At 35.4% G+C, this 26,220-nt stretch overlaps 1 protein-coding gene across 4 annotated transcripts in view; it reads right to left on the bottom strand.

Moving 5' to 3' along the window:
- Positions 1 to 26,220, bottom strand: part of RGS12 (regulator of G protein signaling 12) — a 91,133-nt gene that overhangs the window by 21,871 nt on the left and 43,042 nt on the right. For all 4 annotated transcript variants that reach the window (XM_074822012.1, XM_074822009.1, XM_074822010.1 and 1 more), the window contains exons 4-11: positions 22,214 to 22,235; positions 14,020 to 14,189; positions 10,795 to 10,887; positions 9,466 to 9,609; positions 4,916 to 5,095; positions 3,526 to 3,679; positions 2,211 to 2,287; positions 377 to 577 (exon numbers count right to left, since the gene is read on the bottom strand). In XM_074822012.1, coding sequence (XP_074678113.1) covers positions 377 to 577; positions 2,211 to 2,287; positions 3,526 to 3,679; positions 4,916 to 5,095; positions 9,466 to 9,609; positions 10,795 to 10,887; positions 14,020 to 14,189; positions 22,214 to 22,235 — 1,041 coding nt within the window. The remainder of the gene's footprint in view (positions 1 to 376; positions 578 to 2,210; positions 2,288 to 3,525; positions 3,680 to 4,915; positions 5,096 to 9,465; positions 9,610 to 10,794; positions 10,888 to 14,019; positions 14,190 to 22,213; positions 22,236 to 26,220) is intronic.

The raw sequence follows: 26,220 nt of genomic DNA, 5'->3' as shown, positions 1-26,220 counted from the left end.
TTCACCTTTGAACAACTGAATGTCATTATGTTTCTTTGCTTTACTGAAGTATCATCTACAACAAAACATTTGTTTTCTTTGCAGATGCTTTCATCCATTCCCCTGGATAAACTACATGGACTAGATACCTAAATTAATTATAAGGACATCCTTGTCATCAGCTCTCTTCCACTTCCTGTAATGTAGATACCACAACCAATCACAGTACTCCACCAGTTCTAGATTCACTAAAATTCTCCCTCAATTAACTGGCATTGCCAATGTAAACCTATAGGTAGAACGAGGAGATACATACTACTGTTGAGAGAACAGAATTCCTTATTAGTAAAATGAGTATGAAAACACTTTGAAAAAAAAGCACAGGAATACACAATACCTTATCACCTCCAACCAAAAAAAGGTCCACTGCAGCTATGTTAATGCCATGTTTCTCACAGAGCCCAGATAGCACCTCTTTGATAGAGAATCCGGATTTAACAGCCATTTTGCTGGATGAACCATCTGGAAGGTTTATACAGCAGTATTTGGTGGATTTCTCTTTATCTGGTACAAATGCAGGTAATCTTGAGGCTTCAGACTTGAGGAAAAAGAAAGAAATGTCAGTGGCCAATGGGAAAATTAGGAATATGCATAAATTTAGAGTCTTAGAAATCAAACCAAGTCAAGAAGCATTCTTTCTACCATGTTTACAGTTGAGAAATCCTTCCAAATATCACAAATACCAGATAAATTTAAATCCTGAAAAAAACATGTTTACATAAAGGTAACAGCATTTCACAAATCTAAATGTATTTCAAGAACAGACTAAGTTTTAGACAGTGAGTGTGTAAAGCAGGTTACAAGATTTTCAAACTATAGAACCGAACTCCTAATCAAAACGTGTAAGAAGAAAATAAAATCTTATTTAGCTTCCAAACAGTTAAGTGTCTATACTCAATAATGACCTACTGATGCAAAAATGACCATTGGCACATTATGAATCAACACTTAAGTTATGAGGAACATCAGGTTCCTCAAATAATTTCCTCTTCTTTTAACATTATCTGAATGCTATACATAGAAATACACCACAGAGAAATTAAAATTTTAAAATAATTCACTTAATGCCTTTTTTAAAAAAATTTCAGGGAACTACAAGTACAATGCTATGGGTTAAGGCTAAAGGGCAGAGCATTAACCTTTCTGCTATAGTAGCAGTAGATTAATAACACTACTAGGAAATATCAAAAGTATCTTTGAAAATTTAACAAAAAGCTCACTTATAACTTAAAAAAGACACTACAAAAATACTGCTTTCAACAATCTTTTAGGGTACTAATCGTGCTTTTTCTCTTATCTTTAACTTGCTGCTTCTCATCCAAATCATAATTTTCTGACTTAATCAGTTGGAGTAGGAGAAAAAAGAGGGCTTGTTGCTTTAGGGAGACTTTGCTTTTTCTGTTTTCTAAGATAACACTTTCCTGCAATAGAAATAAACACGACTGCCATGCTTGCTTCCCTGATCAATATTTGTAGCATAGGCAAAATTACATAGCTGCTAGAATCTAGTCTACTAGAGGGATATCAAGACTACAAAAAAACTTTAAATTTTTTTTTTTAATATTCTTCCTTCATATGAAAGTAGTTAAAATAAATTTCAAGTATTACATCTATGTTTTATGATTAATCCTGTTCTAATTTTGCATTTCATTAGTTATACACTGCAAAAGTAGAATCTGATGGTTAGAAATCACAGTGCCTTCACTGAATATTTTCCTACATACTATGACAAAATAACAGTGTTTGCAATGAAATTCCCTCCCTCTCTTTTCTCAGATTTTAGGAGCAGAGTTAAGTCATAATGACAAGAAGAAAAACTTTAAAAAAACAGACAGGAAAGAAGCACAACAGACACTGGTACCACGGAAATTTTATTCTGGAAGTTTATTGGTGCCTGAAGTTACGACAGACAAGATGCAAAGGATATCTTTCTCTTCCAAGGACAAAATAAGAAGCAATATATGAACACAACCTCTATTAAATTTCTAATATTCTATAATTGCTTAATATTATATTTGCCCTCTAACTGTATCACTTAAAAGACCCTTTCTCAAAGGGTCTTTACTTCAAACAAGTAATTACTTCAAACAAATTACTTCACACTACTTAGAAAATTAGTAATTCACTGTTTACACTGCCTCCCCACTTCATTATTAAGAGACAGCCATTACCAAGTCAAGACTAGCAGTCGATGACATGGAGCCTTGTGATTCCCGTCTGTATGATAATCCATTGGACTGAATAGAATCTGTTTGTGGAAAGAATCAGCAATCAGTAAAAAGGCTTACTTTTATTATTTATTATAGAAATACAGAAAACAATTTCAAATATTATCTCCTCTGGTCAGAAAAATTATTTTTTTCATTAAAGGAAAAAACACCACATCTTCATACTGTGCACTGAAGCATGGAAAACCAAAACAATATTTGGTCAAGTACTTCTTGGTTATGTAGCCCTTGAATAACTGCTCTTGTTTTTATATTTAAAAAAAAAAAAAAACACCAAAAAAACCCAAACAAAACCCTTTTCTTTAATCTTAAAATGTTTTTAAAAATTTAAAAATTATTCTGCCTCTTCAGGTATTTTTGAAGGGAGGTATTTTTTAAAGTGTAAGTATGGTATTAGAAAACTAAAACTAAGACAATCACTAGTCACTTTCAGAACTTTAAGTCTGATGCAAATGCCTCTGATGTCTTTTGACATACGAGTAGAATGAGAACACTTAAACTATTCATATGATCAAAGACATCTTGTGGGTCTGGGCCTTTTCTAGAAAATAGAGAAGAAGAAACCACAGTAACAGTATGGACCAAATTTGGTGCTTCAGTGGAATTTCTCTATTATTTTTAACTCAATGGAATGAGTTAATTCAAAACTTTCACCTCTTCCTCTAGAGGCCATGTACAGGTGCTTTCATAGGGAAACTCTTCATAAACAGTTAAGTAATAAAACAGCAGATTACAAGGGTTTTCACAGCTTTAACCTTTTTCCATTTTAGTCAGGAAAGGTGAAAACAGGTGTGTTCAAAAGTAAACATACCTCTGTGGTACTAATAGAAGAAAGAAAGGTAGGATAATGCAGATGGAGGAATTTTTAAATAGCTGTAACTATAGCATTACTTGCATGTATAGCTCCTGAACTTCTCTGTAAAGAGTTGAAATTATCTTACTATAAAAATAGTAGCTCTCTGCTTGAAAAAGCAATTGCCAGCACACAGAAATGCAGAGTCTACTGGAAAGCAGAAAATAAGTCTCTTGGAAGTCAACAAAAAGAAATTCAAATATTTTCATGCTTTTATCTATTTATTTGTATGTCTCCTTCCACAAAACTTCCAGTGATACTAGCCCTGCTATGGCCTTCTAACTTGACAGTTTCTCTTACCTCTGTCACACCCAAGGATGTACTTAGATACAAACTAAACATGATGAGATTAGTCACATCTATTGCTGAAACAAATCTGCCACAAAGTGGAATGTGAATACTCACCATTTGGATAATCACCATTTTCTTTTCTCTTCTGTGATTTTCCCAAACTCTTACTTCTTGACCATGAGAAAAACGTTCCCCTTTTTTTCTTCTCAGTGTCCTCCTCTCCAGACTCTTCATTTAAAGATCTTCCTGATTTTGATTTACCACTTAACTATCACCAAAACACAATTAAATAATTGGTTGAATCACAGTTGTAAGCATATTATCTAAAATAAACCTTCCCACACTTCTTCCTAAAATGACAGCGTGATGGTCAGGTCTTTTTTACCCCACTCACAAGTGTATATGCCAGCATGCCTCTCAGTAGCAATCAAAAAAAAAAAAAAAAACCCCAAACCTCAGCGGAAACAAAAAAAAGTACATAGATGGAAATGTGCTAATTGGTAGAGAATACAAAACAGTAGCTGGAAACAAGCCACAAAGAGCTCCTGCAAACATGAAAGAAGTCTCCACAGCTCACCAGTAATGCCTAAGTTAATGTAGAAAGGCCATTTGCCTTGTTTTTAAAACACAGAATGTTGTTTTGTTATGTCAGATATTGTTCCTAGGCTAGGATTGAACATGAACTGCATTTAATGACAATGGCAAAATACTGTTTAACATATTCAAGTATAACCAAAGTATTTATTAGTGCTGAAGAATACAAACATCAGGAATGTCACTAAACTTGTTTTAACAAGCTACTATTCCTGTTAGGTTATTGGAGCATTCCTTAAAATGCTACTTTTAAAAAGGTTCCTCATCATAAAAATACATGACAGCAGATGGGCTAATGTGTAGTGATTGACATGAAAAATGCAAAGTTATAATTCACCCATACAGTTATATAATACTATGGTGGTATTATCTACATGAAGAGAAAATAAACTCTAAATAATGTTGTGAGATCAGTAAGACTACAGGTCTAATTTTTAAGCAACTGAATCGGGTTTACACAGAATTATCTTAGTTCAGTAAGGGCCAAGAAATTAAAAAACTATCCTTTGCAAAGATGAGTTAGATTGGGTTAAGCGTTCTCCAATAACTTCTGATAAAGTGTCTGCTCTCAGCAAAGGCTGAAATATCACATCTTAATTCCAACATTCAAACAAAACAAGCTTCTGCACTGATGCATTAAAATAATCCTTATTTTTTATTTGACACATATTTAAATAATAACAAAGATTTAAAATTAGATTTAGGAATTCAATAGCTAGAAATGATTCAAATGTATGGATTAAAAAAAGTAAGTATTTTCCTGATTACATAAACATTTTGTAATTATATTTCCCAGCACCACTAAACAAACATTCTGATTGTTTTTTACACATTATCTTTGATCTTCTAAAGAACTTGAAAACAATTATTTAAGAACATGGTTTTCAGATAACAACAATACAAAGGTAACCTTTTTTGGTGTTGAGATATTGGACTTCTCTGAACTGATACTGTGTTTAGAAGTCGGGCTGCTGGGAACACGTTGAGGATCAGGAAGAGGACGACCTTCGACTTCAGCTAAGATGCATTCTTGGTAAAGGGGGGATTTCAGAAAGCGAGTATAGCTATCAAACTTCATCAAGTTAAATATCTGAAATTAAAATGCAATGGATAATGGTTACGTAAGTGTAAATAACACATTAAGAAAATGAAGCTGTTTCACAACAATTTAGGACATTAACCTGTAAACAGCAGTAGGCATGACTTTGTTTAGACCTGGTTATATACACTGCACCAATTTAAAGTGAAACATAATTTGATCTATCCCCTTAGTACAGGTTCAGAAAAACGCTATGAATTCTGCAAAGTGCATGAGAAGCTGAGATACTGTAGAGTCTTGACAACACCATACTCATAGCCATCTTTTACTGCATTTCACCTTTGTATATTCTATGCAAAGCGTGTAGCAAGCTAGTAATTTAAAATATTTTTTAGATTATTACATCAGTACTATATATGACATGATTAAATTATATAAGCATGTTTTAAGACTGCTGTGAACAAGAAAAAAGTTTATGGTCTAGAACTCAGAAATATGATGTAATCCCAATATTCAATATTATGCAATGATACAAGATATACAAGATAATTACTGACACAGGGAGGAGCAAAGAGTCATTTACAGCATTATGTAATGTTCATGTGCCCAATCATATAGAAAAAAGATCAATATCTTTAGAAAATTCAATAATCAAGGTGATGTAAAATCAAGACCTTGAAAAAGAACAGTTTACATAAAATGGCTGCTCTAGGCAAGACCAACATTTATCTTTAACTACACAGGAAGGAATCAGCTCTATACCAGGCCTGGAGCAAATATGTGGCTAATTTAGCCAAAGCTAAATTTATGAAAGTAAAGGAAGAAAAATTCTTTCTTAAATGCTAAACAATGTTTGAATTTTTTGTTCCTTTTTTGCAAACCTATAGCTTTAAGTGAATTCACACTTTTACCTTTGTATCTTCTCCAGTGATTCACTTGATCTGAAAAAACAGTATGAATGCCACCTTCTCTGGACATGACAAATTCCCTACAAGTGAAGAACAGTATGCACCACCCAACTGGTTATGGTATTTCCAAGAGTCTATAGGGAAGCTCATCACTAAGCCACAGTGGTTCAGTTGCAGATGGAAATAATTTTTGATTGTGTAGAGACACCCTTCTGAACAAGCATTAGCCCAAAGCTTTTCTGGCAAACAGCAAGACACTGCAGTGTTACAGAAACCTAATCGAACTGAATGCTGACTTCTACATTCTTGCCTGCCCCCAAAATATATTTCCTTTCCCTCTTAGGTGCTACCTGTCATGTTTGTTGGGCCCTCTAACAAACTGTTTTCCACATGGTAAACTATGGAAAAAATACTTCTGTAGGGTTAGTTTTGCCAGCTTAATGTGCTGAAACAGCTCAGTACAAAGACTAATGTGCCCTCAATGCAGTGCCAAAGAAACAGTCTGGTGTCAGTGACTCTTCAAGAAGGGGATTCTCTCCCTCATGCTATGAAAGATACAATCCTCTAACCACAGGTACACTGACAAAATTCAAAAAGTCAACTAGTTTCAGAGCACACATAATCTTCAGGTCAAGGCTCAACAAATTTTTCAGTGTACACAACACACATAGCTCAGAAATGTTTCTTGAGTTCTGTTGAATTCACAGAATAACACTGTGGTGTATTGCCAAAATAGCATAAAATATAGATGAGCAATCACAAGATATCAAAATGTCTCAATCTCACTGACTCATAGGTGAACTGCTGATACAAGGTTAGTTATTGGGGAAAAATGGTAAGTGCAGTCTACACACACCAACACAGATGTAAAAACCAAGTTAACTGAAAAACACAAAATACTTCACCTGACCTTGAGGTTTTCAAGGAAATGAAATGTATAGAGGTTACACTCAACAAATCACAAGCTAAGTGCAATTTGTGCCCCGCAAATATAAGACACTATTTTACAATGCAGCTAACATACAGCAGGTATTTAAATATCTTAAATTTAATACAGTTTCAGGGTGAAATCCAAAGCTTTTCAGAGTTGTCTCCTGTCACAGAATCTAGCACCAAAAGAAAATAAAATTGTTATTCCATGCTAGGTAGTTCTCTGCAATATTTTCTTTTATTCTTCCTAAGAGATGCAAAGACAGTTACAGCACAGATGAAGTCTGCAGATTAAATATACTTAATACAGCAAAAACTTTCCAACCTTTTAATTTTGCTGGACGGAGTGATGACAGCTTAACTACTTTATCTTAGCTGATCATCATCTGCCCTACCACATTGCTAGCCCACACTACCTCCCCAATTTCCTACATTTAGCATTATTACCATATTAATTTACACATTAATGACTTCTGATTATTGGAAAAATCTAGCAGATGCTATTTCCTGTTCTTACAAATGAGAAATATGGCTCATAAAAACGTAATTTGAACTTTACACTAAAACAAGCGTAGAAAAACTCATATCCATTTATGCAACTCTACATGAAGCAAATTATATTTTATTCTTATTTTCAAGTGACCTGCACTGTCTTGCATCCAGAAACACTCAAAATACTTGTTCTCATTCTATTCTAAGAAACAGTGAAACCCTAACTAGACATTTGGGCTACATCCACACTGTCATATTACAACACCTTTAATGACAGGCTCAAGGGCAAATTTGTCAGGCTATGGACAGAAAGCAACTTCCAGCAGCATTCCCAACAGGCAGTGCTTGAGAGCTAATGGTTTCAGCAGTGCTTTCCAAGGCACTTTCCCACACACACTTCTGAAACTCCAATGCAGCCTTACAGCAACACTCCCTACTCCGCAGCATCACGTAACACTTAACTGATGGCCACCACAGTTCAGCACCCTTGCACTCTATGCTTAGTGCTGAAATCTAAAAAAAAAAAAAAAATCTTGTGAAAGACCACAAATGCGTTATTCATAGGGTGTCACCATGGTCAGCTAACTTTTAAAGTCTGTGGGTGTGCTGTGCTAACTACACACACCTACAGTTCTGTGTTCCAGAGGTCATACCACCCACCAGGACCACAAAAGCAATCCACTGCAGAACCACCACTTAGTAAAACCGAGATATTAAGGGCCAGCAAGGCAGTTGATTACACAGGACCAACCTCAGCCAAGCAACACACCATTAGTACCTCAACTGGCACACCTAGCTCCAAGGCCGCTTACTTTAGCAGAAGTAACTCTCATCCTGCTTCACCTAATTTTTCAGTGGGAGGAACGGGCCTGACTGAGGGATCTGACAGGAGAACTACAGAGGCACTGACAATTTGAGATAAGCAGGTCAGTTCCAGACAGGCCACATGGCTGGGATCAGACCCACAGCAGCACTTCACATCAGCATTTTCACCCACCTTATGAGCCCTCCAACCTAAGGACACAGCATTTTCAAAGAAGGAAGAAAACTTGCATCAGCCCAGCCACCAGACACTTAAAAACACCATCTGGTCCACCAAACAGTTGAGAGAGGATGAAGAGGAATTGAGGCATGGGCTCCACAAAGCCAAGATGAGCGATGCATGAAAAAATGTCTGGGAACATTATGGCTGGTAATTCCCACAGAATCCTCAGGCCTTGGTAGGTGCATGGGGGATAGCTGTAATGCCAGAAGCTACCAGACCATCAGTCAGACCTACCTTTCTATCCTCACTTCATAGACGGAAGAAGATGCTATGCCCAGCTGCTCAGATTACCCCAAAAGCATGTGATCTGAGGTTGCATGAAGACTAAGATTGTGACCTGCTTCATTTATGCAGTTAAAGCTATATCCTTGATTTCTAAATAACATGATCGCAAAATTATTTCTACTAATAAATTGTTAGAGTAGGAGAGTTACCAAAGAGATTACTTAGGAGAAAAAAGAAGAAACTTAAATTCTACAGAAATGTAAAGTGTATCCTGTTGTTACATAACTGTTCTGTTTTCAACATCAATAATTGTTTAAAATACATCCAAGGTCTTCAGACACCAACAGTTTTAACAAGCTCTTTGTCTGACAGTTCCATTAAAGCATAAGGGAAGGACTCCTCTAATACAACCAACATATTTTACAAACCACTTTAACCAAAATTAGACACTATTTGTGTACAATTGTCCACTAAAGAAAAGAATAAGAAACCATATGCAAGCATCATATGCAATGGTGTTACAACACATGGAATTATTTACTTGCACTAAACCTTCATTTCAATAAGAGTATTTCTCAGATTATTTTTTTGTTAATGGCAATTTTCTACACATATGCAAATGTACAGAACAACAGTCAAGCAGCTTTCCATTATACATTCTTTTTCTATTCTGCTAACAGAATCTATGTGATCTTGACTTCAATGCCTTTTTATACACAGTAAAATATACAGCATGTGAAACTACTTTTATAGATTTTAAAGTACTTCAAAGGAAAAGATAATAGACATAAATGTACAGTAGTCATGTTTTCTATGGTTACCTGAAGTTGCTGTTCCTTGAACATATCTGGATGAGGGGAATTGAGAATATCATCTGCCAGCTGTGCCTGGCTATCAATATTAACTGGGGTCGTAGCTTTGCTACACAAGAACTTACTGAAGATCTCCCGAGCTCTGTAAGAAAGCTGCAGAAAAGAAATGCTAAATGTATGTTTGCTTTAAAACCATATTTTTAGACAGGCATTTCTAACATTGATATATTCCACCCAAAACTACACAGCCATTCCAGTTTTCTTAATATATAAGCACTTTTCATTTAACAGATTTTTCTGGTTTTAGGCATATAAATAGGGTTCTTCCTTTAAAACTACAAATATTCATCAATTATTTCTTAAGCAGTAAAAGTTGTCATCAAAATAAAAATTAAAATAATCAAACTGAAAATAATAAAAATGAAACACATCAAATGCTATCTTATAAAGGAGAATAGATTTTTTTAGATTTTAGGCCTTTTACACAACAGTTACTATTTAAATAAATCCTTTAAGCTTCAATTTCTTGAAGTTAGACAAAGGTAAGTATATATATGAATATTTACAGTCAAAAACATTCACGGTCTATTTTTAACTTGTTTACTTTGAAACACCCACATTCTCGAAATAATGAAAAAAACACCAAACTGAGCTCAGAGCCCTTAATGGTGGTGTTCAGAAAATAGATTGTTTGAAAACAGAAGAAAGTGGGGAAAAAAACTCAATGGTCCACAAAAGAGCAAAGAGGGACTTGTAAGACTAAACCCTTTCCACAGTGTAGAACTGACTAGATTTGGCTGTGGTGTAGAAAGAAATGTTGCCAACCTGCACAAAATTCACCAAAACTGCCTGACCAATGTGGGAATATCTTAACAGGATGAGATGAAGAATCTCATAATCTGTGAACAAACATGGCTACACTTCTGGCACCAGATATATCAGAGTTAGTTATAAACACACTACCTTGGCTAGTGGAGGCAGTCTAGCTGAAAAAGCGCAACAGAGGCTAATTTTTGCCTCTCATTGACAAGTTAAATTAACTTGCTCTGCACTCCCTTGCACTGGGATACTGCAGCTGGGGATTTTTCAACATCCAGTATACCTTAGCTCATTTTTACAGAGCTACCTCTGCATTTCAATGCAGTGTAAATATATCCAACATCTTAAACTTGGGACAGTACTCTCAGGGGATTGAGAAAATTAGACTGAGGCTCCAAGCCTATCTTAGTGAAGTCACAGTACAATGACCAAGCACAGCTTCAATAATTTCAATAATGTTGAAGAAGTAACAATTTTTGAAAAAGCAACACCATGTATTGAAACACAACGTTGACTTACTTCTTTTTTATCATGTGCAGGTACATGGTTAAAATATTCACAGGCCTGCCAAAACAAAATATTTTCTTCACTAAATTCTTTCCGTAGAAATTCCTAGGAGAAAAATAAACAAATAAATAAATGTCTCAAAGAAAAGAAGTTACTTGCCATTTCAAACAACAGATTTATAATGCTTGATAAGTTTGCATATTGGTAACATTTCAATCAGCCTCACGATTCAGTTTTCTTCTAAAGTAAAAATCAACATTTGTCAAATACGTCCCTAGTGCTTCTCCTCTTTCTCATTTCTTTTTAAATGCATACAATTGAGAAGAATCCATCAGGTTACAATCAAATCATTTGCATGTACAAAGTTTGAAACTTCATGTTAAGTAGTGTATAAACTAGTGAATAAACTTTTAATAAAAATTTAAATAATTTATAACTACATTTAAATATTGCACTGTAAACCAGCTGTCTTTAATTGCAGTTCTACTAGTATAATAGAGTAGATGTTTATCGAGCAGTGCCCATAATCAATTCTGTATTCATTACAGCATCCTTCTGCGTCACATGGCAACTACAAAAAATCTTTTATCACTCCTTGCTGATGAGGTTACATGGGTTCTCCTTGGAAAATACTCTTAGAGTAAGAAAAAAGTCTCCCAGTACAACACACAATAGTCAGGACATTTATATATAGCATCCAAAAGTCCGAATGAAGACTGGGATCCCATTCAGTTGGGAAATTGTACAACCACAAACTGTCCCTGATTAAAATCTGTATAATTCAGTATTCTCTCAGTATACGTTTCCTGAAGCATTTTAACCACGGGGGGGGGGGGGGGGGGGGGCAGAAATTAAATCAGTACTCAATCTAGGCACTCATGTATTTGGAACAATGCTTGTTTATACTTTAGAGCTTTAGGTATCAGTGTTTAATTGGAAATTTTATTTTAAGTCTGCCCACAAGCCACAACCTTCACTCAAGTGTCACACTGATATCACTCAAGCTTCCTTAACATACAAGGCAGTCACAGAAAGCAGTATTAAGAGGAATCGCCACATAAATAATTAAAACTTAACTTTACTTGTGCTTTTAAGATTTACCTAGAGTTTAAGGAATCCAACTGTAAGAAAGCAATTGAGATAAACTACAATCCAGGGGGTTTAAATCCACTAGCAAGCCCTCAATTTTAACTAGAAGTTCTCCAGATACCTACTCTGAGACACCAAATGTATAAAAGACACTCCAGAGAGTAGTCAGAGGACGTTTCTGCATTTTACATGTAATTACAGATTAAAAGAGAATCAAATTAGCGAGCAGGAACTGGAACCCAACTAACTGCCTACTTTCCCACTGAGTGCCTTCACTACAAATCTACAGTCAATCTCCTGCTTGCTTTCTTTCTGGCCGCATGATCCAGGCACAGCTGACTGTACAACAATTCAGTTTCATCAGGAACACTGAGTGGTGCCTCAGTTGGAACATTATGTAGCCTAGCAGTTGTCACACATGGCTGGGAAGCTGGGGATGTTGGTTTGAACCTCTTCAGAAGGGAACTTGCAATCAGGTGTCTCACTTCCTGGATGACTGCTCTAATCAGCAGACTATTATGCAAAATGTATTTGCGAAACATGCAAAATCTCTTCTTCTTAGAGAGTAATTCCTGCTCTGTGACAAAGCTGTCCTCAGGAAAGGCCTATGCATGCTGAATCCCAAATGTACCAAGATGCTCACCATGTAATCGTGAATTAAATGCTGATGCTTCAATGTTCTTGAATACTGGCAGAAAGCTGTAACTACGGTGTTATGATAGCCAGGTTGCAAGCAAATCCAAGCAATGGCTCTGGATCTCTCCTGGGCCTCAAGAAAATGGTGGTGCACACAATGAATCTCAACATTCCCTAATTTTTCTTTAAATTGTGTATTTCTTTAACACACGCACTTTTGCAATGTTTATAAAAATAATTTCTAATTAGAATAAAATGGGGGGGAAGTAAAATTTCTTGAACATCTGAGGCTGCCTTTTCCTGAAGTGAAATGTAACTTTAACCTTTTAATCTGAAAAGTTAATAAAAAGACATTAGCCACTTTCTAAGTATTTTAAGTTTCAAACTTTTATAGTACTGTGGCAATTTCTTAAGTGTACCTAAGTAAGTTTACTGATGGCTTACCAACTAAACTTTCAGTAGCACCTGCACAAACTACAGCATTTTGCAGGTGGACTCTAACATCAGATCAGAATTGTGATTTTTCCTTCAGTCTGATGAAAAGTCTCAGTATCTAAGCAGAAATTCTAATAACTCCAAGGCTACTCTGCTGAGAAAAATGGAGAGATGGGGAACACAATATCCAGGATATATTATTTTCCTTTCATCTTCTCTGTTTCCTCAAACAGGTGTTAATGTGTTTTTGGGTTCCCACACCAGTTAAGATGGAAGTCTACTTATTAATCATTTTGGTATTTTAATCCTTTGTATCAAGTAATGAAGTCTTTCTGAGTTACTGCAGATTCAAATAATCTACATCTCCTACACCATAGGTTTCTTTATATTCTCATTGTGAAAATTATTTGGGCAGCACAAACTGTCCTTGTGTAACATATTCAGAATCAGCAGCATACTCTCAGTGCAACAATGCGAAGGTGCATACACCTCAATTTCCTTACATGTAAAATAGAGATGATGCTCTTTACAACTTCATAAATGTGCTGTGAAGAAGCTTAATTTATGCTTTGCAAATACTCAACACTATCCCTGCAAGCTGCAGCTTTAACCAGTGCTTTGAGCTACCTTCATTACTTCAAAAAAATATTTCTAAAAACCTTTTGCTGGAAGATAAGCCACTATATAATTGAAAAAATCTTCTACATGGCTTCCAACGTTTCAGTAGGCAAACGTGAATAGATTACCAATTCTTAGGAAACTCCTAAAACTACTGCCCTTTTCTTGTACAAAGGTTACAAATATAACAAAATGTAATTGTTTTACAAAATGGGGAAGCTTTCTAAAAGTTCAGATACAAAGCAAAATATAGCCTCCATTTTTATCTGAAACTTTTGCTATCTAGAAATGCATGGCAATATATGTATTATGAACTCTTATTCAACTGTGAACCAGTTTTAACTCAGAAAGATGCTCAGATAACAACTGTGTAAAAATGAACTCATATCTCTTGTCCTTACAACTACTGCAGCAGTATCAGGTATTTTGAAAGGCCTCTTACTGTCCCTTAAAACTTACCGAAAAATACTTAACACCAACAGGATCCTGAAGAAGACGCTCAAATGAAACAGCCCAGCTTGCAACTCTTCTTTCTCGAAGTCGTCGACAGCTCTGTACACTGGGAAGACTAGCATTGCTACTGAGGCTGTTTTCACTGATGCAGTCTTTTAAATCAGTACTATTCAGCTCTATTAAAAAAAAAACAAAACACAAAAAAAACCAACAAATCTGTCAATAAAGTATTATTCACTTTTACTCTTCAGCACTGTTTACTTGATTTATCACACGTCCTGCTCAAGCTCAGTAGTGCAGGCTTCAAATACCTCTCCCCATTTTTACTAGGAGCACCTGCATGGAAAAAACGACCCCAAACATCTCTCAATTTTCTTCTGTTCCACTGCAAATAAAATAGTGTCTTAAAAGCAATTCCGTGCCAGAAGCAAAAAAGGCAGGCACAAAAGGAAATCTTTTTTCTTCCTCCACGTAATAAAATATTTTAGACATAATCTTTCTGCTCACACTCCTCACACCATGGACTGCACTCCTTCATAAGATTATCCAAGGAAGGTAGACCTTCAAGAACCCTCCATTCACCAGAAAGTGGGCAAAAACTATTTGGTGATAGGAGACAGCAAAATTTCATATATTCTTAAATCAGTAGAGACAGGGACTCTGCGAAGTTTTCCATGAAAGATTCCTATTAAATACTGAAAATTTAGGAAAGGAGTCAACTGAGGAAAAGAATACTAAGGAAAATGAGCTAGTGATGGATGCCTTCCTCATCCACGGCAAGCAGAAGTATCGAACCATAGATCCTCAATTTATCACGGTTTCTGATAAAAACAGATCCCTGTTTTTATCTGACTCGAGCCAACATAGCATAATAATCTGGGGACCCCCAAGCTGAGAAATGAATAGATTCTTTAGATTTTGAAAAAACAGAAGTGCTTTTTGTATTCTGAAAAACAAATTAACAAGAACCCATAGAGAATTCAGGAAAACACACCCTTGTGTAGCAGCGTAACTAATAATTTTAAGTGTTAACCCCAGATCATCTTTGTCACATACCAGTAAACAGAATATATATGAAAAAATTCTTAAAGTGACCACTTGTTCACAGAAGTGGAAAGGTGAAAGAAATGGCTGCTTTAAGTAAAAGAGGGAACTATACACAACAGGGTCCTATTCACAAACTTGTCATTTATTTGTTGTACGCCCTTTTACAGATCACCACTCTCTCCATCTCTTGGTTTACACAAATGTAAAACTGGTATAGTTGTACTGAGATACACACTTCACAGAGGTGATCTGAGGTTTAATTAATTGAGAAGACACAACTAAATAAAGCCCTGAGCTACCTGGTCTGATCTCACAACAGATCCTGCTTTGAGCAGGAGAGGTCGCACTAGAGAGATGCCAAACTGAATGAGATTCTGCTATGAAGGGATAAAAAAAAAAAAGAGTACACATTAAATTCTTCAAAAATTAGCAGTCATAGATGTGAGAAAATAATATCCTCATAAAATGATATCTTCAATAATTCTATGCCAAATGGAAAAGCAAATATACAGCTTACTATAAATGTAAACTGATAGAGAAAACTGAATTCACAACCAGTAAGATATGGTCTATTCTTCACAGCAACATTTTTATTGCTGTTTATTTTCCTCAGTTAATCACCTGGACTAACTAAGGAGTAATTACATCAAAATTACTGCCTTATAAGATCTCCCAAGGTCTCTTTTTCTGTTATATACACTTCAAAGCGCTTTGCCTTCCCAAATTCTTTTTTACAAAACATTACTGTTCCTCCCTGGAAGTATGAACTTTGAACAAAAAAGACCATTCAGAGACAGTTATAAGCATAGGAAAAAGTTATAAAGATAGTTGCAAAGATAAGAAAAATTTATTAAAAAATAGCTCTGAAACTTAATTTTAAAATGTATTCTGTAGCTCAGAAATATTTACTAAGACGTAACAGTTAACTACTGCAAATGTCTGTAAGCAAAGCTCTTATTTAAGGTAAAAATAAGACAAATAAGACAAAGATACAGAATTAGATTAGGGAAGAATGAAAATTTAATTTTATATTTTCAACAAGGATAATATTGAAAGACCATAATAACACATCAGGTTTATAAATATTTTTCTTTGCCTAATCATCAAATTAATCAAAGCTAATTAAAACATTCAGCAAATAATGCCAACTTTTCTTATAACAAATATTTATTCACTTTTTCCTGTAAGACATATGAAATAGCAATTCTAAGTCAACTGTTAGCTTCATTAGAGAATACCTGTCACCACAGTGAAACTATTGTGAAAGAAGCTAATGTGAATCTGAAGAGAATGATATCTAAATTTATTATCTGAAGTATTTTGCTTTAACTCTGCAGATGGATATGTTTTATTTTACAGTCCAGGATATAAATAGACACCCACTTCTTGATAGATCTGGAACAGTTTCAGATATTGCCTCACTCCTAGAGGGTTCAATCCCCAGCGTTCTCCAGTGATGAGTGATAAAAATTTCCTAGTTCCTTTCAGGCAAAATCAGAAAGGTAAACTCATCCCACATACCAAACCTTTTAAACCTACTTGGCTGACAGAGGGAAATTAGGGAGTGGCCACACAAAGTGTTCAACTCTAAAGCCACAAGTCACAGTGCCTTAGGACTCAGAAGGCACAGCAGTCATTAGCAGGTCAGCTTCACCTTCCTCCCTCCAAGTGGCGGCTGTTCCGATTTCCCTATGGCAGGCAGCAACACCAAACTGCAATTACAATTTCTGAGTGTTTACACCAGTGGGTGACTGCTAACTACCTTTAATTGCTGGCAGCTGCTCACTCTCTCAAGCTTGTCAGAGTTACATTTGCTCTAAACTACACTGGGTTCCCCTTCCTCTGATACACTTCTAACTCTGGAGGTCCCATGAAAACAAATGAACCAAAATAAGACTGCATTTTCAAAAACTTTGAGAGCTACTGGCACAGGTCTTCCAATGTGTTAAAGCAACATTAAGGGATTACTCATTCACAGTAAACTGCCTCTGTTCTGGTGGATTTCATTTAGCTATTTCATATTTTTTCAGAAAGAGCTATCTGAATTCATACTTAAACCTGACACTCCTTTGTTTTCCCTTAAAGCAAAAAATGCCGTCAGTTTGCTTTTAAAATCTGTACAGATTTCTGCTGGGGTACCTGTCAACCTGAAAACAATACAAAACAAGGTTGTTTCCCAGAAAAGGCTTGGTTATTCTAGTTTCTTTTACCACATAGATCAACAGTTGCAATTAAAACAGTTACAGCCTACTGCAGGTATAATCAGAGAAAAAGAAAGGTCAGATGGGAAGAATAAAACCTCACCAACGCTAGTACACAATTTATCTAAGTCACACTTAAATGAAGACTGTATAAGCTGCTCCGCTCCTCTTGCAGAGGAATGTTTCCAATGTAAGACTTCAGTGTCAGGTTTCCTGACTCTCACAACTCGTGCATTCTTAGGTACACACAGCCCACCTTGGAAAGCAGGAATAGAGAAACTTTCCAACCGAGTCACGTATTTTGTCTAATGAGCACTGTCTGATAATCATTAGAGTAAACTTAGAGCCCTGATTCCCACCCTCAAATGTTCTAACTGCAAGGCTGTTGTGCAAAGTGGCCTCCTCCTTCTAGTTAAATGCTTAAAAAAGAAAACTAGCTATTGGGGATCTCAGGATGCCAGAGGAGTTTACCACGAAAATCCCAACTCAGGTACACGGACAACTTAACAGTGTTGTGAAGTCTCCTAATGCCTGCCTTGCTTTCTCCTTACTGTGTAGAAGCACTGACTTGTCTTGCATTACCCGTAAAAGGAGGCTCCTTACACAAGCATCCCGAATCCCTGGGACCTAAATTTATTTCTGTTCTGTTCAAAAGCCACCATACCTAACAAGGAAGTACTACTTTCTATGCAAACTCAGTTTCATTTGTTACTTTCTTCAAATACAGAACTGACACAGAATGCTTTCTAAAAATCCTCAAAACCCAGTATTTTACACATTTTGTGTTTGCACATTCTGTGGAGGGTCTTGGTTTTATTTTACAAAACCAGCATTATGTAAGAAAATGCAGGCATTTAATCAACTAAAATCTTGAAAGTATTCAGGATAAGATGGCTTTGAAAGTTTTGATTTCAATCATATAAAGCAGTAAGTCTGAATACAATTAAGGATATTTTTGTATGCATTTGTTTACAAAATCCATATACTTTTTCAACGTACAAATACTTTTTATTATTGTGAGAAGCTACACATATTCCTTGTAATCATTGGAATGCATACATTCATATAACTAAGATATTCCAGTTAATCACTAAATACATTACCTGGATAAAGCTGATAAGAACCACTGTGGTGCCACTTAATCAAATACTTCAAGCCATTCACTGAAAGCCATCCTTCTGAATCCATACCAAGCTCAGCTGTAACGTCCCGGAACCCATTGGGTGCAGATTAGGCTTACTGTACTGCACATTGTTCCTCTGCAACTTTGGGATAAGGGGAGCTAACGCATTTCCCCCCAGCAATTCCTGGTAGTCTCTAACACCATTCTAAACAAATTGATTCTTTACCCTCATGGCTTCAAGCAGAGGAAAGCAATAGTATACTTAACACAAAGCATTATAAAATGCTACATAAATAATTTAAAGAAAAGACCTTTTGCCACTACTGCTAAAGGAACTTGAATTATTTATGTTGCAGTGGAACACAGCTACAGCAAGCATACACTGCCAACACAACTGACAAATAAGTCATACACCTGTTAGAGGAAATAATCCATCTGTATTTATACTGTAAACAGTGGTTTGTTTTATTTTGGACTTCATTGCGGAGTTTTTGCTCTACCTGCTTTAGTTACTTTTAAAAATCCAGCTTTACATTATTTATTATTGTAACCATCAGATTCCTTTCAAAAAAGTCTTTAAGAACGCTTTTCCTTATGAAAAAAGGAAAATTCTTCCCAGGCGATGAACACCAAAACCAAAAATCATCAGAAACCACAGCAAAGTAGGATCTTAGAAAAAAAGGCACGCATCTAGTTTCTGTTATGCTTAAGGATTTGGAAATAATGGACTTCAGCTTTCTGGAACCAGTCTCTGTAGGGAAGAGCTGGTAAAAACTGACTTAGATATTCTCAATAGCTCAGATACCTCCCCACCTGTCTGTCTGGGAGATGAATGGTGATATACTTCTACTATATGTCCTTTGACCTTAAGGTTTGCTCTTTGTAAAGTGCTGTCTAGGTATCAATAGCCAAAGTCTGACATTAGCTGGGGACTATTGATCATCCCTGTGACGATTTAAACGGCACAGTGCTCAAAACATCAGCCACAGCCTGCACGCTATGTATGCACTCTCACTACTCCTACAATCAGCAGGAAGGGACAGTTTCTGAGATGGGAAGTAGGAGAAATCTGCTCATTACAGGTCGCTGTAGTAACATAAAATCATTTCTGCTATTACTAGAGCATAGGTGCTGCAGATTAACTATCTATAGCAGTGATCTGGCATCTAAGCAGTATTACAGTTTGCATTCTGATTGTCTGCAATTCATTAAGCAAATCAATTACAGTTAAGAGTTGCTACTGGTTGGCATCTCTGGAAACAACACTAATTCGAGTACCTACATCTTTTACGTTACCTATCTTGCAAAGCCCAAGTGCACAGTTTTGGCTGATGAGAACATCCCAGCCTTGCACAACCTGAGTTACCATGTAAAATAAATGCAACAAGGGTTAGATGGTTTCCAGTGTCTGGCTCTAACGTAATAAAAACCATATGACATGTGGCTTCATTGACCTTGGAAAGAAAATGTACAGAGAGCTGTCATGCCTCTTACTATACTGCAGCGATGTATATAAATACATAATATTTACTTTTTACATGTAAATTTCCCTTTCCAGACTAAAGCTTTGCAACAGTATTTATAGCATCTAGTTATATGTACAAATAATAATACTAAGATTTTGTCTAGGAAGGGAAGTACTCACTGCTATACTAATGGTTACACTAATGGAAATTTCTCTAATCTAGACATGCCCTAAAATGTGTAAATCTCTGGATCTATTAATGAATTAGTGAGATTAGTGAAGATAGGAAGATTTTCAATGCTGTGACATATTCAATAGAAGTGAAAGCCTGAAAATGTAATTCAGACATGAATCAGAGCTTTTTACTCAATGAAGCTCTAAATGAAATTATTTGGGATTTTATTTCATTTCACTTTTTCTGGTTACAGTCTTTGTGGTTCTTATTATTCCAATCCACTTTCTAGGTATTTAAGTATTGATTCAATATTACTCAGTATCGCTCGACTATCACTTTTCACATAAATTACACCCCCCCTCTTAAGTAGCATTTAACAATGAAGAGAGAGTCCATGTTAAATCTTCAGCACTTCCTGAAAAATAGGTCATAAAACTCAGCAGAAAAATGCATATAACCTAGTGTTCCTTCACCCCTGGAGCCTACACAGCCCTTAGATATCATGACTTCACAGAACTCTATAGAATTAACTGTGAAAACACAATTACCTACAGAATTGGAATGAAATACAAATGTGACATTGGAAGAACTGAAAATAAGTCAGATCTTTAAAACAAATTTTCAGCTGGAAGCATAAAAAGCTTGACATGACTATCACGTGAGTACTATCACAGTGATCTCCAAGTTTGGATATGCAACAGAAGTAAAATAATTTTCACTAACATTGAACAAGAACCCACATGGAGAGAAGATACAAGTACATTCCACTTTAGCTAAAAAAGATCAATCAAATTTTTTGCCCCGCAGGACCTGTAACTTAATTCAACTACATGCACAAACAAAAAAAAGTCTGTGCTTTGTGTTGATTTCTATATCAAACAGGTAACATCTGGGGGAAAGAATACATATTTTTCCCACAAAAACATAGGCTTCATTTTAGAAATAGAAAGCAGAATAGACAATTATTTTCTGTTTCCTTCTTTTGTCACTTTGCAGACAAGACAGATACAATATAGAGTCTATCTTCTCATCTAGACAGAAGTACTCTTACAGCAGTAGGCTGTGTCTGCAGTAGAGAAGGAAAATACCTGACAAAAGTCAGCCAGCCATTGGAAAATGGCTGTCAAAAGGACCAAAACAGTAATGTTTCTCTCAAGTTTTAGTTTTGCAAGGAAGCAGAAATTAGGACGTGATTGCTAATTTTGCATTTACATTTGCATGTAATATAAAATACATTTGCAAATATTTGCAAAAAATAATATGTTTGCATGTAATATAAAAAATTATCCTTACTATTCAAAATATTTCTTCAATTTCAATGCACTAATTAGAGCAACACAGTTTGTCCCCTTTTTGTTTAATAAAATTGTCTTCTACTGTTGTCAAAGAATAGCAAACGTAGTAATATGTATGTAAGTGAGTTTCTCTGCAGGATCAAGTGAACCAGCTCCTGCCAAGCAAGACAAGTGAGAAAAGCCATCTCTTGTATACCCTAAACTATACAAATTCCTTTATTCCATTAAGGAAGCATACTTAAACTGTTTCCATTAACTTCAAAGGTTCAGAGAAATCATATTGCAATGTTTAACAAAGAGTGGATGTCCTTTAAAACATTAAAGCCATGTTAAAATCAAAACAAACAAGCTTAGGTGACATAAAGAGGAGCTTACTTAGAAGTACTCCAGAACTGCAAAAGCTCCGTGCTGGGATTTTACAAATATCAAATTACTTACCCCCTTCTCAAAATGCATCACACTGTAAAGAAATTTCAACCTCAATAAATGCACCAACACAACTTACAACTTAGGAGCTAAAGCATACCTCTTCAAAAGCAAACACGGTATGTAAAGGACAGTAAAACAGAGAACAAGATTTTATCTACCATCCAATTATATGAAAGTCTACCAGCTCTGCCTCTTTATTATTATGAATGAAGAAGCCTAGTTATAATAAAAACGTGCATATATAGAGAGATGTGCCACAAAAAAAATGATGCAAATAAATCAGTGAAAGTATGTGAACATAATCCTGAAATATTTTCATTGGCACAGTTCCCAAAGAAGTCACAAAGTTCTGCACCACTTTGGACTCACATCTTGTAATATCACCTTATTTACCACATATTATGTTGCTTAATGTTGAAAATTGATTCTTTATCATTATAAGAGTAAAAACAAGCTTCATCTTACCTCCATCAGAAACAGTTGCTGACTGCAATAAGAAAGAGAAAAATAAGTATTACTTAAGTTTCATGGTATTAGAAATCTCTGAGCTTCACATACTTGAAAAGTTAGCTACTTTTATCATCTTATTAACAACAGATAGCACGAGAGAGGAAAATCTAAAGAAACCAGCTGTTACTTTCTCACAGATGTTTCCTCCCCCCCATGAAATTCACCCCAGGCCTTTTAACCCCTGTCCTGGAACTTGATCCCACTAGTATTAAGTGGACAAAGTACTTCCTGCTGTGAGTAGCTACACTACTTCTAACAGTCCTTCTTAGATGCAGTCAATCAGTTGGTATATGTGAGAAAGCAGGTACCTTAAAACTGACCCGAAAACACTTAAAATGAAAACAACACCTCATATACTTTAGGTTGCTGCAATATCTGGAGATAAGTAAATTAAAATTAAAATTCTGTATTTTGTCAGTCAGATGACTCTGAAAAATTCCCCTGCCAATCACTTTTGACTTCCACTAAGCCAAAAAGATATTGAGTGTTTCCAATAAGCTAGGTAAGAACTCCTCACCATCTCTACTAGCATTTTACATCAAATTTTCAAGGACAATTAGTCTTCTAGTGAAATGTTGACATTTATGTGCTTATCTACCCTAAACTTCTCACCTTTGATCACAAATCACCTCAAGGCAGCTAACATTTGTGTAAAACCAAGTAGGTGACCATTTCCCAAACACGTACTCCAGTGCTTGCACCTTGACACTCAACTGAGTGAAAGACTGGAAGGACATGTGATTTTCAGTTTTAAGTTTGTATTGCTTTTTAATGGCTATTAAAAATTATTATTATTTCAGTTTGGGGCATCTTTTCTTGGTAATTGAAAGTGTCCTTGAAACTTTAAGTAACTTTCTAAATAGTTAAAAAACAGCTCTCTTATTTTGTACTGCTTTTTTAAAAGTTAGGAAAGAATGCCCTATAATATCTACAATTTCTTCAAGATGGAAAACACACAGAAGAAAAAAAAATACATATATACACAACTGAAGAGAAAAGCTATCTCTCCATAGTTTATCTTTATTTTCCAGCCTTGGCCACAAACGTTCCCTCTCCCCTTCAAAATCCACAAAAATTTTTAGTAATCCTTAAAAGAATAGTATCTTCTCCTTTCCTTCTCTTTTCTATTTCACTGCAGGATCTCATACTGCTGTAACATACTGCTTGCTATAAACTCTTGTGGCCTTACCATTCACATCATCATCAGAGGATCTGATCTAGTTTTTAATACAAGTACTCTAGAACTTTCAAAGTCTAAACTAGTCTCTATTGACATCATTCCTCTGGTGCTAGTTCAGATAAACACAAACACATCTTTCATGGAAAAGATTAAAAAAATGATGGCACTTCTTGCTTAACTACACAAAAATAAATGCTTCTGAATCTGTGAATCATAATAATATAATCAAAAGTGTATCCAGGCCTCTCACTTTTTTTAACAGTACTATTTCAGATATCAGAAGAGTACTTCTGTTTTGGGAACATTTCTTCAGTGAGGCTTAGGACATGCTTTCTACTTCTATTTTGCATGTAAACCTAACAAGCAAATTATGCATTCAAGAAGCCATAACTTAATTCATGTTTGTAACTTAGAAAATTTAATTTACATTACTGAAGTTTTATAAATGATTGTTTCTAATTTCTCATTCACATACTGTACAGAACAGCTGATGAATAAACAATTTCAATGTCATTTCTCAAAGAATGTAGGATGACTCAAAGTAAAGTAACATATCAGTTTACACATTAGACAGGAAAATATAAAAATACTTTCACAGTATATACATTTTAGGAATGGTCATTTACTTCATCAGCTTACATGACTCCAGATTCAAACACCAAGTACAATTCTCATTCATGTTTTTGAAAGGTATCAAGTAAAATTAATAGGATTCTCATGATAGTAAAAAGAATATTTACCCTACTTTTTTCAAAAACTGGGTATTTAACAATTGTAAAATATCATTTTAAAAGAAAAATTATGTGATTTCGTATAAAAGCTCAAATATTACAGTAATAGTACCACTTAATTAAGTTCTATAGACAATGAGATACAGATTTTTAACCTCAATCCATGTAGCATAAGTTAATGCAGTGAGCTTTCTACACACCATAGCTTGGTTTTGTGCATTTATTTCAAATGCTTTGGCTAATGCACATTACATTACATGTATCAACATCTTAAAATCCCCCCAAGCAGGGCCTTAGTAATTATTATGTTTAAACATTTAAAAAACAATAAAAATAGTACCCATAGGAAGAACAGAATTTCTTATCTAAATATCAACCACCTATTTCTGTGCTATTATTTCAAATTTCCCTTTGGTTTTCATATATTCTAACTATACAGTATTTTTTTTACATTACAGTGTCACTAAAACTACCCAGCATGTACCAAGCATTACCAGTTTACTTCTGTAGATCACAGAATAAACTTTAAATTCATCTATGTAACTGAACTAAATCTACTGAATTCAACAAAATCAGCTAGAAACTAAAGGTTGTAATTATTGTGTAAGAATTCACAGTAATATGTTCAAAACATGTTTGTGAGTACTTAGAAATCTTAATATAAACCTAACAGAAATTGCATGCAGTCCACATTTAGACAAAGAAGTTTCTCTTCTACACTGTTCATCTGAAACTTGTCTAGATTTGTCCAAAGGTGTAAGTTGCAAGACCAGATTTTTTTAAATACTATGATGATCTCATTTTTAAAATTCACTATATGTTTGGGGCTGTTTTTCATTCTTCGTCGCTTATACTTACCACCACTGGAGGCTCTTCAGGACAAAATTTGATCTACTATAAAGTTTGATTATTTGATGAAATTTAACACTTACCAAATACCTATTAAGAACTACCTATTAAAAAGGCATATGTTGAACAGTTTCTGTATGTAGCCATTTCTGAAAGATGAGGAAGGACACGGTATGACCCAGTTACAGCAATGATTTAAAAAGAAGTATTTAAGTATTTAATTCCAAATGACAGGACATATATGTATTCATTTTGTGAATGTACATATGAACTATCACCCAGAGATAAAATCTAACTGCATTCAACCCTCAAATCTTTCACAACCAGATAAGAACTGAAATTAATTCTTCAAATTACCCTGACTTCCAAAGTCACTTAAGAAAAAGCCCATGGTATATGTCAGGAGTCTGATGGTAACAAATTAGCAAAACTTTAAAAATAAATCTAGTTTGGGAAAACTGTCTTCCAGTATACCCCTCATGGGAACTCTGCCTGCTCACCTAGCTGGATTAGCAGCTGAGGTATACAGACACACACACACACACCCCCCCCTGCAAAGGTGGAGGATGCAACTCTCTTCCCTAGACTTCAGGGCAAGATCTTGATCCCTGTGATCCAAGGGAGGAGAGCTCCGTGGCAGGGCCAGCAAGCTGAACGGTTGCTTCCCAGTTATCATTCACCATAAAAGATGTTCTAGGTCTCTGCAAACTGGCAAATGCTTCAGCATATATTAGATAGCATAAAGTTCTGATTAAGAGAAAACATGTAAAGTTTCTCTTTGTATCATCTCTCTTTGCTGGGTGAAAAAAACCAGAAGGGCCCATGAGTTTTTTGATGTCATGTTCAGGATCTGCTTGCAACAAACCTAAAAGAGTATTAGCTTACAACAATTTACAGGGAGAACACTACTTTATGAGTACATAAGGTTTTTTGCAGAATAGAAATACACAACATAGTCTCTTGTACCAACAGGGTAAAAAGGGAGAGAGGACATAAAGGAGAGTAATTCATAAGGTTGAAACAGCCTGTATCTTTTAGCTTTCATGGTCTGTAACCTGCTAGATGTGTGCACCACTGCATGAAACTAGTCTGATGACATCTTTCAGCTGACAGAAACTCTTATCCAGAAAATCCACTTAGTTCCATTTTACATGGATCAGGTCCCAGGAAACTAAGTAAATACTATCAAAGTCTGCCATAAT

This window comes from Strix aluco, chromosome 4 (genome assembly GCF_031877795.1).
Source record: "Strix aluco isolate bStrAlu1 chromosome 4, bStrAlu1.hap1, whole genome shotgun sequence".
Lineage (NCBI taxonomy): Eukaryota > Metazoa > Chordata > Aves > Strigiformes > Strigidae > Strix > Strix aluco.
The sequence above is the reverse complement of the archived record's forward strand: the minus strand, read 5'-3'. Positions and strand labels throughout refer to the sequence as shown.